The sequence below is a fragment of the Vigna radiata genome, chromosome 7 (genome assembly GCF_000741045.1).
Source record: "Vigna radiata var. radiata cultivar VC1973A chromosome 7, Vradiata_ver6, whole genome shotgun sequence".
In the NCBI taxonomy this organism is placed as follows: Eukaryota; Viridiplantae; Streptophyta; class Magnoliopsida; order Fabales; family Fabaceae; genus Vigna; species Vigna radiata.
The window spans coordinates 22,754,649-22,771,620 of NC_028357.1; the positions used below are offsets into that span (position 1 = coordinate 22,754,649).

Genomic DNA, 16,972 nt, shown 5'->3' on the forward strand with positions numbered 1-16,972 from the left:
ATTGGGAAATACCTAGGAACCATGATCTGGAGAATTTCACCTAAAGGAACTATTGTCTAGGGATGGAGATAAAATGTTTGGTTGTCTTAAGCTTTTTTTCTTAATGCGGAAATGATTATTAAGGATTCAAGGGATTGATGTCTAATAATTAAGGCTAGGCTTTTTACGTCGAGGGATCGAGTTCTAAGTAATTTCTTAAGTGACTTTAACATTCCAATGAAGAAGATGAGTTCTAATATGCATGAAAGTGCAGTAGGTGAAATCTAAACCCCAACAACATCATCATCTCATATTATGAATATCATTCGTTCATTCTTGTTTTAGCCTCAATTGATCAAATTTTACATGCGAGTATTTATGTTTACTTTTCTTGAATTTAAAAACCAATAGAATTATTCTTTAGTCTGGATTAGTTAAGTTATTATACAATTGTTTATACGATACTTGGTCTTACCATTTATTATTACTTGATACGATTTGGTACACTTGTCGAACCCTTAACACTAGTGCATCCCTTTCCTTAACAAGATCCTTGTTTTATGCAGCAACTTTCCGAAGGTCCAACTTCAGATCATCATTGGACCTTTGAGCAAGGATGGAAGAAGTTCCATCCCTAGTCTTTTTGAGCTATTCCTTTCTTCGAGCCATCATCAACAAAAAGGACTTGTTTTTCTCCATTTTACCAAAGAGATCTGAAACAAGAAAGAAAATTTAGATAAGTTACAAACGACAGCTCAATAGAAACAAACTTGAAAATATTACCAAATACTATAGTGTATAAAGTGTTGGAACCCAGGAAACCAATGAGCATTTGAGACGAGGTCTTCTAGGATAGCTGATCAAGCTGGCTGACGGCTTCTAGCTCATCGGGGGTCATGGCAGACTTTGCCCATGAAACAACTCTTTTATTGATACCTTAAAGAAATTTGTCTTAAATTCCTTATAAGAAGTATTGAACAGAGTGAACAACTGCTTATCCTTCACAGATGAAAGAGATACCTAGGATTTATTTCAATGTGGCAAGGCACAAAAAAATAAAGAAATGAAGCGGGTGTGGGTGTCAGGGAAAGGACGGTGTAAACCACAGCAAACGCTTGCATGTATGCCCACCCGTTCGGGTGAAGTTGAGTTGGAGCCACATTCAGTGTGCGAAGAACTCCCTCTGAAATTATGTAAAAGGAAGCTGAACGCTGAGATAACAGAATAAGGTGGTATACACATAGAAAAAATCAGTATCGTGACCTTTTCGCCTGTGACATGCTTGCTCGTTCATTCGGCGTACAACCAACATGATATTCTTAGCATCCCTTGTGCGGGCCAATATTCTCACTTTACTGACCAAGTACTCCAAGGAGGCACTAGTAGTGTAGAAGGGCGCATATAAGCCTACCTCATGGGGAGCCCAGTCATACCCAGTGATGACAAGAGGAAGAGCAACGTCAGCCCATTCTCTAGAAGCGTCGACCTCTATTTTTGCCTCTTCCTCCTCCCCAACTCCCTCAACTTCCGCTGGTTGATTACCTTCACCGGCAGATCCCAAGATGGAGGACCTACCTGAAGTAGATGACTCCACCGTAGCGTCAGCATACCCCTGACCTTCACCGGTGAGCTCATCGGTCGACCATATGGAAGAAGACATAGTTACCTGCAAGGAAAATGCTTCTAGGATCGGTAGAAGCAGAAAGAAGATAAGTGTGAAAATGACAGTGGTCCCCCACCACATTTATAGCCTAAAAAAGCGGCTCCCAGAGTCAAATCTCAATCATCCATCACAATAAAATCAGACAACTAGGGAGGCTTGACCGTTCAAATTCAATTGACACGGATCCCATAATTCCACGTGTCCCATGATCAACGATTACCATAACTGCATTTGGTAACCATCATTTTGTATCATTTTGAAGTCGGTCGGCATATATAAAACCCTTTCGCAACTATATTCAGTTGCTTGGGGCTTGGGGGTTTTTTGTACTATATAGAGTGTACCGATCGGGCCATAAGAAGTTGTCCATGTTCCATCGCGTAGCGTCAACAAGTCATGATTCGGAACCATAGGACGTCTATCGGTTGAGGTAACCGGTCGGTTATACGACAACATAGTCAGCATGTATGTTGAAAAGCATTAATGGTTAATTAATAGGGTTAATTGCCACATCAAATACGAATATACAGTATAACGAGTAATTAACGAGTTCTATTGTCTAAAAATATATTGTATTAATGGATAGCTAATGGACTTGGTGGATATGAAGCCTATAAATACATTTTTTTCCATAATCATATTAAGAACTTCTTGAAAAACATATTTAACTTGAGTATCAGAGTCTTTTTTGCAGGTCAACCACCAATCAAAACAAAATATTTGAAGAATTAAATGATCAAAGCAGAACAAATATAGAAAGGATGATCGACCTCATACTCGTTCAACCGAAACATTAGAAAAAACTTATAAGTAACCATAATCACCTTTTGCAAATAATTTGGGATACAAATGACAATTCTACATAGAAATTATCATAATTGAATTATCTTATAATTCTATTTATATTCTCATTTTCTATCGCCATTTTCTCTATATTGATGTCATCCTTTAATTCACTTACAAGGCTATATGTTTATCTTGAATATAAACATTCATACCTATATAATCTAATTGATGTCCGGGAACAAACTTTCTTAAATGTTCAATTATAAGTCTTCAAAACCTAAGACGAATATTTTCGAATTAATTAATTTATCAAATAAGAATAATCTTCCTTAACAACATTTTATACCTACAATAAAAACCATATTATATACATATAACAGTCGAATCTGAACTAAATATAATTAAGCATCCCATTGACTAACTTGTTCCACTTGGAAAAAAAAAAGTATCTAACTTGTGAGTTGTTATTTCAATTTGAGAAGGTATGAAAGAGTATAATGATTAGATTTGTGAAGCATGATATAAATTCGATTCTGCCTTATAATATGATAGAAAATGGAGGTCATAAATAAAAATAAATAAAACTGATAAGAAAAAAAGGAAATGAGATTGGTTGGCTTAGTGATATGACTGAAACTATGAATGTATTCTGATTCCCTTTCATTGTGACCTTAGTGAGAGCTGCAAAACAACATAAACATAAGCAGATGCATATTTTCAACGGTGATAAAATAAAAGAACCACATAACATTATATAGCCTAGCCAAGTGCTTTTTAGCATTTTCCTCTCCTTTATGCTTCATCCACCCACATTAACATAACTAATCATCTCAACATTTTCTCTCTCCTCCTTAATGGAGGATCTTTCTATAATAACACGCTTCACAACTTTCTATCAACCAAATTATTATTATTTTTTTAATTTACATATACAATTTTTTTTATATTTATTTAACATTATTATTTCTTATTGTTTATTTTATTTATAATTAAAAATATTAAAAATTATTCTTTTATAACTATTTTATTTTTATAGTATATATCAAATAAACACAAATGTGACACTCTTACTATTATTTTTTTTTATTAGCAGCAAAACTCCAATAATGTAAGACGGTTTTGTGGAGAAATTTGGATTTAAGACTACTTATTGAACTAAAATAAGATAACATTTGCAATAGGAATTGGGTCTATCGAATCCACAACTTGATAAAACCAAAGTCCTGATTTTTCCGAAAGAAAGAAGTGTTAGATTTAGTGTCTGGTTGTTCATTCAACATAGCAGGTGATAGGTTTGAGAAACACTTCATAAAGATTTTTTTCCTTGATTTTCATAAAATAATGTGAAACAAACATCCAAATAGACTTTAAGTATAGGAAAAATCAATTTCTTAAATGGCAATGTTAAGAGAATGATGTAAATCTATGTCCAACAATGGTATGTGATTAGTACAAAATTTACAAGTTTTAGTCTCACTAGTTACGTATAAACAGTAACAAAGGCAAAGCTTTTCACACATAACTTGTGCTAGATTGACATTTGTGCTCTCTCCATTAATGAAGGAAATAGAAAGAAAGATTAAACACCAAAAGCTTGAATTTATCAATTGAAAGTCATTCATTCTGGGAACAACCAGAATACCAAGACAGAGAATATCAATAAATTACACACATTTGAGCAGAATTCTGAGCAAGAAAAAACAAAAAAAATGGTATAAACTAAACCCATTGCTGCTTTGTTGCCTCCATTCTCCGCAACAAACCATCAATCTCTTCTTGCATTCTCTTTTTCATTTTATAGTAATCAAAATAGGAATTTTCCAAGACTTTGAGTTCATCCATTTTCTTCCTCTGTGTTTCCTCAGTCTCGTGCAAGCAGAGTTTGGAAAGCTTTTCAGCATACTCCTCTTCCATCTGGGCAGTCTTTGTCCTGATCATCCTCTGGAACCCTTCTGCCTCTCTTCTTGCTTCATCTGCCTTGGTTTGAAACATTCTGGCTTCTGCCTCCTTTATCCTCACAATGCTCCCCAAACTTTCAAGTCCACCTTTTCTTAATAAAGCCCCCAAATGGAAATCAGCCTCGTTTTTCAGTTCACTCAACATGGAAGCTTTGAGGTCTTTCTGAAGTACTTCACTTGACATGGCATCAGGGTGTGACCTAGAATAGCCCATCTCATAACCATAATTTGGTAATAGAGGGTTAGCTTTTGAAAGAGATGGTATATCCTTTGTAAGGTTACTTTGAGAGGCTGCCAAATCCTTTGAAGAAATACCAGCCGAAGCAGGAAAATCTAAGATGCTGTCTGCGTCTGTTTATCAGAAGATTCATCTCAGAGTTAGATAATACTGTAGTAATTTAATTACAGCTACAGCAAACACGCCTTCATCAAAAAGCACAAGTTCACCGATAACTAAGCTAAATTAGGAAAAGGGACTGATAAGATGTAAACATCTTAACAAGAAGGGAAGAAGATGCAAAATGCTTAAAACTAAGCATGTATGGCGATTTAGGTATGGATGTAGAGCATAATTCATTATTCATTTCATGCAAATTGAGTATCAAAAGACAATAACCGATTGGAGTCTAGGAAGTTCAGTGTTAAAAATAACATTCCTCCTACTTTATTTATTCAATCTTTGATAAAAAAGAACTTGAACATCAAATGTAATATTAAGCTCAACAGACTTATACATCATGGATTTGCTGGGTATCAAATGCTTGCAATATTGCTCTCACCATATATTGAACGGTGAAAGTGAATTGGATGTGGCAAATATACAAGCTTGATTGATTGATACAGAAAAACTTGGAAGTAGATAAAAATCCAGCAGCTTTAAATCACTTTATAAATGACATTCGAATCCTCTATTTAGAGTGTTCTTGGATCAGCTTTTTGTTTTTGGAGATTGCACATTATCAAAATTTTCAGCAGACAGATTCTGGGAGATTTTTCCTCTATATGGAATTAGGGTAAAATCATGATAACCAAGCTAGCTTATATTTCAAAAACACCAACAAAATTTATGGTTCACAATTCTCATTCTTAACGTCCAAAATCATTTCCAGCTTGCCCTGAATTTTCCACCTCATTGTTGCCAGAAAACCGTGAATGTCTTTCCTCATTTTTATTTTATTTTTCGGCCATGAACAGAAAAACAGTAAGGAGTGTAATTATATTTTGGTCAAGTGGAAAATTGGTTCAATGTTTCGTAAGTAATTTGTAAGAGAGAATAAACTTTGAGTATCTCATTTTTTATCAATCCATGTATCTCTATCTGTCAGACGCACAATAAATTTTATCAACAGTAATGCTTTACCTACATCACAGCATGCACACTTAATCCTCTCTTATTCACAATCGCACCAAATCACAAAAAGAATCACTAGTTCTTACTCATTTCCAATAAATAATGGTACTACAAGCAAACCCTTCATATCATGTGAAAATGTGTTCATGCAACTACAACACTAAGAGTTGAAAGATTAACAAGAGTGTTTTTTAAACTCAATCCCATCAGAGAGAATGGATTGATCATTTACCCCTCAGTGAGGCCCAGCAAGCACTCATAGTGCATCCATAGCACTTAAATGCTGTATCTATGATTGTCCCTTAGCACTTATTTAACATGAAATTTTTTTTATGTCTGAATCCAAACAAATTTAAATATGAATACGAAAGACTCAAGTTCAGACGCTTACAGTTGAAAAATTGTACGATGTAATTGCAAGCGTCCGAAGGAGATACCATTTTAGTTTGAAGCTTTAATAGCAAGTCATCAGTTTTAACATGCAATTCCTTCCCTTTGCGATCTTCACTTGCCCTGAAGATCCTCCTTACACAGTCAAGCTCTTTCATCAAGGTTTCAAGTCCCCAATCCTTTGCACAATACAGAAACACGTCTTTTACAAAACCAAACATTTCCGAGGCATGTCCACATCCGAGACAATGAAACTGCACCTCTGAGGTCCCTGATGGACCCTTCAAGCTAGGTCCAGGCTTGATAAGATTTCTCTGAATGCCACAGGTAGCATGGCACCAATGAGAACAAACATCACATCCTATCCAACTACAAGTGCTATTTGCACAATCAAAGTTCAAACAGACAGGACACATGCAAGAACTACAAAAGCCCTTATTTCCTGAGCAAATCTTGCAGTCACAATCATCAACAGGAAGCAAACTCATGCAGGTTACATTCCTACATCTCTTGTACAAGAAAATCTCTACCATCTCAGACAACTGAACTTTGCTAGATAGGAAGCTAGCAAGCCCCATCTTGAGAGCCACTAAAACCTCTAACTGTACTTTGTGGCACTTTGAAAGACTCTCCTTTGTTAGGTCAGATCTTCTATCAAGCCGGTTTTGGAGGCTTACCAGTTCCTCTTTCTTGTCAGGCTTCTCAATGAGATTCTTTAAGTATTCCTTAGTTGATGCTATGACATCATCAGTAAGCTCCTGAATTGTCAATGCCATGACAGTGATAGACTCTGAAACAATCTCCCTAATAATTCTCTCTGGCCTGGAATGCTTCCTTACCTTCCCATCATCCAAGCCATCCAAGATTCTCAGGTTATCAGAGTTCCTACCCCTTGAGTCCCCAGACTGAGCCTCAAGCCTTGGCCTGGCAGGCAACTCTGAAGGGAAAAAAGAATGGTTATCTGAACTAGTAGTTTTATACTGACTATTACCTTGCATAAAGGAACTAATACCAGCACCATGGCTGGTCAAAGCAACCCCATCTCCTATTGGCTTGAACCTACTATGCACAGACCCATTGGTCCCCTCCCCACAGTTCCAAATTTGGTCATCTTTGCTCACCGAGTACTCAAAATTATCGGTTGAATTGCGGGTTAGTGAGCAGCTTGGGTTGTGAGAGAACGGGTGGGAATAAGAGTAAGACAAAGAGGCTGCTGTGTAGTCATTGGAGTATGAAGTGTGAGTAGTGGATGGCCTACAAGGTTTATTCCTAACTAGTTGATCACCATTTTGCAAGGCGTTTGAAGCAGTGAGGGAAAGTGAAACATCAGGCAAAGCAAGAGAGAGATTGAGGGTCTCCAGTTTTTGCTTCTTCTCCTTATTACTCTCCCTCTCAACAACTTCCTCAAGGGATCTCTTTGAAGAATCCTCTCTTGGCTCACTCAAGCTGAGGAAATCTCTTTCCACCCATTTTCCATCCTGATTTGAGTTCTCACAAACCACAACCTCTTTCCCTTTGTTGCTTATTCTCTCAAAGGAACTCAGCAAGCTTTTACCAGGATTCTCTTTCTCAGAAAAACTGATTTTTGGGTTGTCACAAAGGTAGCTGAGGGTCAACTCTTGGAACCCCGAGCTTCCAACAACAACCTCGGTGGGTTTTGGACGAAGAACCCCATCAACACCTCCACCACCACCCATCTGTGAATCTCTCAGAAATAAAACACCTTTCTCATCTGGGTACTCCTTGTTTGCCCCAAAATAGTGCCTTGAAAGCTTGCTCCTAGAGTTCTCACCCTCCGATTCAGCAACTCGATCTTTACTTCCAATCATGGCCAGAGGAATGAACGAGAGACGAGGAGATTGACGGGGCAATTCAGAAAATAAAGGGAGAATCAGAGGTTTTTTTTTTTTCTTTTACTCAGCCAGCAACGGCAGAAATTTGATGTTTTTCTTGAAGTGTTCACACTTCGTTTAATAAAAGACGGCGATGCTTTTGCGCGTATGGTAGATTACAGTCTTAACCCTTCAAAGTGGAGAGAATTACTCTCAGATGGACCACTTTTTCTCTTTTCTTTTCTTTTTCTCTTTACTACAACTGTACTTTCCTCTTACAGCAGTAGCAGACACCTCTTATCTGGCCTCACCACCATGCATTACCAATTCAACACACTTGCCTCTTCCACTTCTGTCATGGCATCACTTTCTTTTAAACACATTTAATATATTCATAATGATTCCATAAAAGTTTCTCTTCTGAATGTTTTTAATTCAGCTATTAATGAACTCTCTCATCTTGAATGTTTATGAGTTTATTTGTAATTAATAATTAATAATGAAAAGTAATTATTCAAATGGTACAGTTAATTATAGTAATTCAGAATTTAGTTTTTGGAATTCTTTTATTTAGAAACGAAGGAAAGGGATTTATAATTTAGGTTTTAAAAAATATTTAATTAAAAAATTTGTTAGGAAAATAACTTTAAAAAATAATTATTTAAAAAATATATATTTTAAAATAAAAAGTATAACATCCCGAAAATATAGTAAAATAATATATAAAAGAGTCATCACGTGTATCATATATGATAGAACAGTTAAATAAAATATAAAGTCTAACTTTATAAATTTAAACAACTATAAATTTAAACTTTATATACAAACGGGATAAGCAAAATTATCTACAAACTAGTCTAAACTAATTGAGTCACTAGATCATCCTCATCAAGCGTCTGCTCCACAGTGAGCTCGTCTCCCTCTGCTCACACCCATAAGATGATCATAGTCAAACAAAAAACATAGCCACATACAAAGACAAACACAAACAGAAGGGTAAGCTAAATATAAAAGATTCATACATTAGTATAACATACAATCAAAACTTAATTCATTCATATGATAAAATTAACTTCAAACATCCTAAACATGTCATGACTTAAACTTGATTTTCCGAACTTAGAATGAATACCGAGCTATGGCGGGTTGCGCACTTGTGGTGGCCTCTACTACTTTGCAAAGTCACTGTCATGGGTTTCACCCTACCACAGACACAAGGTTAGTTTGTTACCGCGCAATAGGTCTCCAAGTATTGTCTACACTAGGACCTCCTACTACTCTCACCACATGAATCAATCCTCTCTATTTGAGAATGAAAGATCATTTGAGTGTTAGGATAACCCCTAATACTGAGCTCCCTGATTCATTCTAATAACACTTAACCATACCGAAAGAATCCTCCCGTGGAACCCATATAACCATCTGTGGAATCATTTGAGCTAATATAATCATGCATACTTTCACAATTTCATTACACACATTACTTTTGATACTCACATAATACCCATACATAGTCATATATCATTCACAATTGAACCAATTACATAACTCAAACAAATAAAAATCAAAGAAGAAAAGAATACATGGTAATCTAGAATAAACGCTCAGCGTACACACTCGCTCAGCGACCACATACTTTACTTGCATAGCGGCCCAACTCGTTGTGCGAATCCACTAATAGTGACCCCAACCTTCAACTCACTCGCTCAATGACCTAAATCGTTGAGCAAATTAAACTACTAGTGGTACCATACCCCAATCCCTCGCTTAGCACCCCAACTCGTTATGCGAAAGTCCATGCAGTGGCCCAAAACCCCAACTCACTCGCTAAGCTCACCCATTCGCTAATCGGATTAAATTGACAGTGTTCCCAAACCCCAACCATATGCTCAACATACCTTCTCGCTGTGCGAATCCTCAACCATAGGGTCTCCCGACCATGAGCAAGATGATCTTATAGTGATAACCCTTGTTATCACTCGGTACAGCTTGGGAAAAGTCTTGATCGATCAAGGTAGTTTGGTCAACATCCTTTACTGGAAGACATTTCAACAAATGGGTCTGTTGGAGGACTTAATCGTACCTTACAATGAGCAGATTGTGGGGTTTGCTGGAGAGCGGGTGGATACAATGCGATACGTGGATTTGAGAACGTGTCTCGGAACCGAACGGGATGCTAAGGAACATGCTAATAACCTCAACCTACCGCCAGCAGACTTGCACAACTTGGTGTCTCCTTGGCCATTGGCACAATGGGGAATGAACATTGTTGGACCTCTTTCGATCGGTCGGTCGCAAAAGAAGTTCCTCCTAGTTGGCATTGGTTACTTCACAAAGTGGGTGGAGTAAGAACCTTCGACTACGATAACAACTGCATAAGTCCAAAAGTTTGTGTGGACGATCATTTGTCGCTTTGGCTTGGTATGGATGATTGTTACAGATAATGGGCGGTATTTCATTGACAAATTACTTGCTTATTTTGTATTCTAACTTAAGAATAAAGCATGTCACTAGTTTAGTGGAGCATCCTTAGACGAACAAGCAGGTAGAAGTTGTTAACAAGGTCATATTGTTTGAGTTGAAGAAACAGTTGGGAAGTGCAAAAGGAGCTTAGGTCGATGAGCTATAAGAGGTTCTTTGGGGATACTGCCGCACACCACATGGTACGACTAGAGAATCAACTTTCAACCTCACTTATGGCACTGATGCTATGTTGCGGGTAGAAGTGGGGGAATCAACGCTCAGAAGGCGATTAAAAGATTTGCAAGTGAACAATAACGACTTAAGGGCAGAGTTAGACACCGTGGAGGAAATAAGAGAGATCGTTGTTGTTTGGGCGGAAGCTCAAAAAAGGCTCGTCACTACAACACGAAGATAAAATCGAGGCAGTTTGCTGAGTGAGATCTAGTTTGGCGAAAGAAGGGGGACTCTCGGAGAAATCGAACAGATTGAAAGCTAGCTGCAAATTGGGAAGGTCCTTTTAGGGTTGTTGAAAACTTGAAGAACGGAGCATATTGTTTGGAACACCCGACAAGCAAAGCCATTTCCAACACTTGGAATTCTTCACATCTCAAATTTTATTTCAGTTGAAAGTCTATGGTGTAATGAGCAGTTCAACAATTAATAATATCAGTTGTTTACATCCAAATTTTTTGGAAGTTATGAAATTTTTGACCTAGGAACGTTCTAAGTGAACTCCTAGAGTTTAATGCTTGAGGAACGTTTTTGTAACTCTCACCTTAATATTTTCGACCTAGGGAATATTCTAAGTGAACTCCTAGAGTCTAACGCTCAGTGAGGAACATTTTTGTAACTCTCACCTTACTATTTTTGACCTAGGAAACGTTTTAAGTGAATTCCTAGAGTCCAACGCTTGGTGAGGAACGTTGTTTTAACTCTCACCTTAATATTTTTCACCTAGGGAACGTCCAAGTCATCATTACACCGTTGCAATTGACGCACAAAGGTGCGGGCCTCGGCAAACAAAGTCTTGGTCTTAGCTTTATCATCCTCAGCCATCTTCTCAACCTCAACTAACCAAAGGGTGAGTTCTTTGTTCGACTTCTGCCTATTTTACAGATCCTAAGGGGATGTGACGTTTGGTGTGTTGTGATTGTGGACAACACAATTTCTATATCAATCTAGTTTTTTATGATGACAACACATTGCTTAATAACACGCACATGTTGTTGATGAATTACATGTTCTTATGCTGATTGATTGTTATATCTGTTGAACATGTTTATGTACTATGTTACATGTTCCTATGCTGATTGATTGATATATCTATTGAACATGTTTATGTACTTTATGTGCTATGTGCAATGCATCATTACATATGCTTTACTGCACATGTTTTAAAGCTAAAAACCACAAACACTTTTATGAACTTATCACTGTGTGACAAAGTTATAGTGCAGTCGACTCCATTATTGATAGATTCGACTATACTAAAATCTTTGCACAGATTTTGAGAATCAGTGCTCTATGATATTTTGAGAAGAAAAGAATTTCAAAATGTTTTGCATGTTGAAGTCGACTATGTGTGTAACACATTCGACTTTATTATGTGTCTGGTTTGAAATTTTTTTATGCTCTTGCGCTCCAACGACTATATTTTTCAAAGTTAATTGAGCATTGAGGACTTGGTCAACTATGTTAAATGTGTTTTAGTTTTGGTTGACTATATGCTACCAGTTTGACTGATCTGTTATAACTGTCATAATCCAGTCGACTGTATTAGTAGCATATTCGACTGTGAGACTGTCTGTTTAACAGAAATCTATAAATAGGGTGAACATGATTTTGTTCAAAGACTTTTAATGGTCTGACATTTTCATTTTTGTTTCAGATTGAATTCTCCAATTAGAGAGCTTCAAGAATTCTCCAAGAAGACGGTGGTGATCTTTCTTGAAAGAGATTCAAAGCAAGGGTGACTACGCACACATTGCTCGATCATATTCTGCACAAAGAAGGTGTTTCTTGTTTGATCACGAGGCTTGGCTTCCTTGAAGACTGCTGCATTGATTCTGCCTTGGCATCCGTAAAGACTGCTGGTTTTGGACATGTTGTGATTACAGGGGATAATTCATTCTGAGGATTGCTTAGAGTGGTTGGCATATTACAAAAGAGGGGATATCTTTCTGCATTTCTTGTTGTTGTTATTGCCTATATTTTGTTTAAGGGTTAGAGAGGAGATTTATATTTTTGACGTGGAGGTCTTCTATAAATTCCTTGTTGTAAAAACCGCAACCATTNTAGTGCATTTGCTTCCTGGGTTGGAAGGACATTGGAAGTAGGCATTGTTGGCCGAACCAGTATAAATACCAGTGTTTGATTTTCTCTATCCCTACACTCTTTATTTCCAGTCGACTATATTTGTTTAGCAGCCAACTGCATTTTTCCACTGCATTGAATTTTCATTACTTGCATTTCAAGGAAAGATCAAAAGCTTTGAATTTTCATACCAAGATTGCGAAAAGTTTTGAATATGAACTAACACCAATTCACCCCCTCTTGGTGTAAAACGAAGCCTACCTATTTCCAAACAATTGGTACCAGAGCTGGTTTTCATAAGATATTTGAAAATTCAGTCGATTCTTTTTTTATTCTATTCGATTGTAAAACCTGGGGATGGCTTCAAATTTTCAAACTTTTGGTGAAAGTGCTTCAACAAACAAACCACCTCTCTTTACTGGTGAAAATTACCCTTTTTCGAAAATTCGCATGCAGATATTTCTTAAATCGCAAGATAAAGGAATTTTGGATGCCACTTTGAATGGTCCATATGTGCCTACAAAAATTGTTGATAGTAAAACTGTTTTGAAACCTTTTACTGAGTGGACTGCTGATGAAAATAGAAAAGCTCAGTATGATGTTAAAGCTAGAAATATTACTGCCTCTACACTAACTATTGATGAATTTTTCAGGATATCCCAATGCAAGTCTGCAAAGGAAATGTGGGATGTTCTAGAGGTAACACATGAAGGCACAGATGAAGTCAAGAGAGCCAGGAAGAATTCGTTGATACAAGAGCATGAATTGTTCAAAATGAAAGCTGGTGAAAGCATCTATGATGTTCAGAAACGATTCAATCATATTGTAAGTCACCTAATGGCTCTTGGCAAAGTCTTTGACAAAGAAGACATCAACATCAAGATTCTGAAAAGCCTGAACAAGAATTGGCAACCAAAAGTCACTACAATCTCTGAATCCAAAGATCTTACAACTATGAATATGGCTACCTTGTTTGGCAAACTACGGGAACATGAGTTAGAACTTGGTAGACTGAAGGATGAAGAGGAGATTGAAGAAAAGAGGTCCATAGCTCTGAAGGCTGCAAGCAAGAACATCACAGAAACAGAGATAGACGACAAAGAACTGATGACCTTGATGGTAAGAAAGTTTACTCGACTTATGCAAAATGATAGTCAACTGTCTAACCATGCTGGTCAAAGCAAAAAGAAGAGTTTCAGCACAAATGCTATCCAGTGCTATGAATGTGGAAAAGAAGGTCACATCAAGCCTGACTGTCCTAAATTACAGCCAAAGCAGAAAGGAAAGAAAAGATTCCCTCAAGGTAGAAATATGAGAAGAAAATGAGCCTACATTGCTTGGGAAAACTCAGATTCTGAAAGCTTAAGTAATGAAGATGACGACCAAGAGGAGAAATCCAACATATGTCACATGGCTAGAACTGTAAAGAGTGATTGTGACAATGATGATGAATTTGAAAAGCTGCCTATAGAAGAGAAATATCAGCAGCTGATTGAGACATTTAGGAAATTACATGCTGAAGCAATGCGACTGGAATACAAGGTTAATCGACTAAACTCTGAAAAAATAGATTATGAATATAGAATTGATAACCTTGTTGCAAAAAAGGAAAAATTAGAAAAAGAATTGAATGAAGCTTTGTTATCTACTAGAAGTATTGAGATTAAAATTGTTACTGTTGAAAAAGCTTGTGAAAATTGTCCTACACACATTGAAAAGATAAATTTCTTGACTAGCAAGCTAGCTAAGTTTACTCAAGCTAGAGACAATTTAGATGTTGTATTAAATTCATCTAGCATAATTAAAAATAGACAAGGAATTGGATACAAAGCTTACTCTAACAGAACCAATGCTTAGAAACTTAATGAGTTAAGAAAACCTGCTAGAAATGCATGTTTTTATTGCAATTGTGTTGGTCATACTGTTAGAAATTGTTATTATCGAAATGTTGTTGTTCCTCAAGGATTATGTGTATGGATACCAAAGGAACATGTAACAAGAACTAACAATCAAGGACCCAAAGTCAAATGGGTATCAGCAACCAAAACTTAATTGTTTTGCAGGATATGCAGCTGATGCAGAATTGTTCTCAAGGAAGAATTAACTATGGAACATATTAAACACCTTGAGTGTCTACAACTGGTAAATCTGTATCTATCTGCTGCATCATGCATATACGGATTAATTGTTGTTGTATGATTGTTTGTGTTGTGTGCTTAATGGTTTGTATGAGTGAATTTGATTGAAAACGAATTTTAACAAGTCACAATCGACTGGTATATTAATGTATTCGACTAAGTGATGAAATATTCTAGTTAATTTGAAATTTGAAATTTCATTTTGGTGTGAAAGTGAATATTAGGGGTTCCCTCCAATTTGTTAGTCAATATAAACTTGCTGAAATCTTGACAATCAGAAGTCACTGCATTTACTCTTGTTGATCAAATCATCCACTATCGTCTTTTCTTCTAAGAGGGTCATCAATCATCTTCAAACCAGAATGGCTTCCAACTCTATACCGAGAAGAAGGGTCAAGTCCATGGCCTCTAGAAGCCCTAGAAGAATGTATGATTTGAATGGATGGATAAGCAACAATGAAGCTTAGTCTAAGTTTCTTGACTGCTGGAAAAGAAGAACCTTGGTAACGCATAAATTTCTTAAGCTAAAGTTCTTTAGGAAAGAAGGATTTCAGTTTCAAAGATGGATTAAGAATCAGGATTTGAAGCAATTTGTTGAGATGGCGAGTCCATGGTATCCAGAATTGGTGAAGGGTCTTCTACTGCAATCTAAAGATTGTTGATGACATCCTCTGTTCTCGAGTCAAAGGAATAGACATCAAACTAGCCAATGATGTCTGGAAAACTGTTGGTGGATTAAGAATTAGTTGCGACAAATGCCATCTTGGAATAGAAGGGTTTAACAAGTTGAATGAATATCAATAGTGTCTAAGAAATGTATATGATCACCGGGTGAACTCAAACTACAAAACAGGTGCCATGAAGAAAGATGAGAGAATGGCCATCTATACCATAACCTATATTCTCATGGCTAGAGGAGGAAACTATGCACAAGCAACTACCGAAGACCTAATGCTATTGAAGGCCTTGAAGGAGAATATTCAGGTGGATTGGCCAGCTGCCATCTCTGATAACATGCTAAAGGTAACAAAATTAGAATCAGGAAAGTTACCTTACTGTGTCTTCATTTCAAAGATACTGATTTACTGTGGTATGGAGTGCATTGGTGAGTCAAGTGAACAGTATCAAAATTCAAGTCTTGTGGACAAAATTGTTCTTCATTTAATGCATATGGAGAAAACATTAGAAGGCTGGAAATACAAAGATGAAATCTCCAGCGGCAATAACACACCATCATGCTCTCAAATAAATCAGTATAGAGGAAGAAATGAGTTTGAAAGAATTGTTTTGCAAGAACTAGCTGAGATCAAAAGAAGGCTTGAAGGACAGAAAAACAACAGCTGAGAACATGAAAATTCTGAAGATGTTAGCTCCTCTGGAAAATTATCTCAAAGAAGAAATGATGACAGTGAAGAGACAAGATAAAAGGACAATGCAAGTGACATGATTCTCAAGACCTTCATTAATAAACATAGAAAGAAAAACTAGTTATGTGTGTTGAGTCCTAGACTAGGTCTTTCATTCTGTAGAATGGCATATAAAGCCATTTCTTTTGTTGTTTTCTATCTTTTGTTTTTATTTCCTTGTTCCTACATGTTGACGGATTGGCAAGCGTACCAAATCGTTCAAGTAATATAATTGGAGTAACCCAATATTGTTCTTCCCAAGAGACTCGAAAGGCTTTCTCGTTCACGTGAATTAAAATAATAAGACTTGAAAAGAAAAATAATTAATTTGATTTGAGAACAAAAATATTAACATGCAAAAGAGATTGATTCAAATGACAAGAAGAAAACAATGGATGAATGGAGTTGTTGGGGGTTTACAATTTCATCNTTNTNCGCTCTCTCTTATCTACTCCTCTTGAATTATTAGTTTGATTAATTAATTGTCATGCAACTTTCTAAGCCTACCCTTAACCCGATCCCTCGACGAAAAGAGCCTAATATTAACTACTGGCTTGTTATCCCTAGCCTCCCCTAGCAATTAATACAACATTATAGAGCAGAAGTTAAACGCAATTGATCGTCCTACCCCTATCCCTAGGTGGTATTGCAAAATCAAGAAATTACTCACCAGTTCATGACATTATTGTACGT

The 16,972-nt window shown here is 36.7% G+C and overlaps 1 protein-coding gene across 1 annotated transcript; it reads right to left on the reverse strand.

Annotated features, from left to right (window-relative positions):
* Positions 1–4,001: 4,001 nt before the first annotated feature.
* LOC106768787 (protein OBERON 3) lies at positions 4,002–8,255 on the reverse strand. The gene is made up of 2 exons (XM_014654109.2): positions 6,129–8,255; positions 4,002–4,737 (listed from the first exon to the last, which is right to left on the reverse strand). The coding sequence occupies exons 1-2, from the start codon at positions 7,954–7,956 to the stop codon at positions 4,148–4,150; spliced, it is 2,418 nt and encodes an 805-aa protein (XP_014509595.1). The 5' UTR covers positions 7,957–8,255; the 3' UTR covers positions 4,002–4,147.
* Between the last annotated feature and the right edge of the window lie 8,717 nt (positions 8,256–16,972).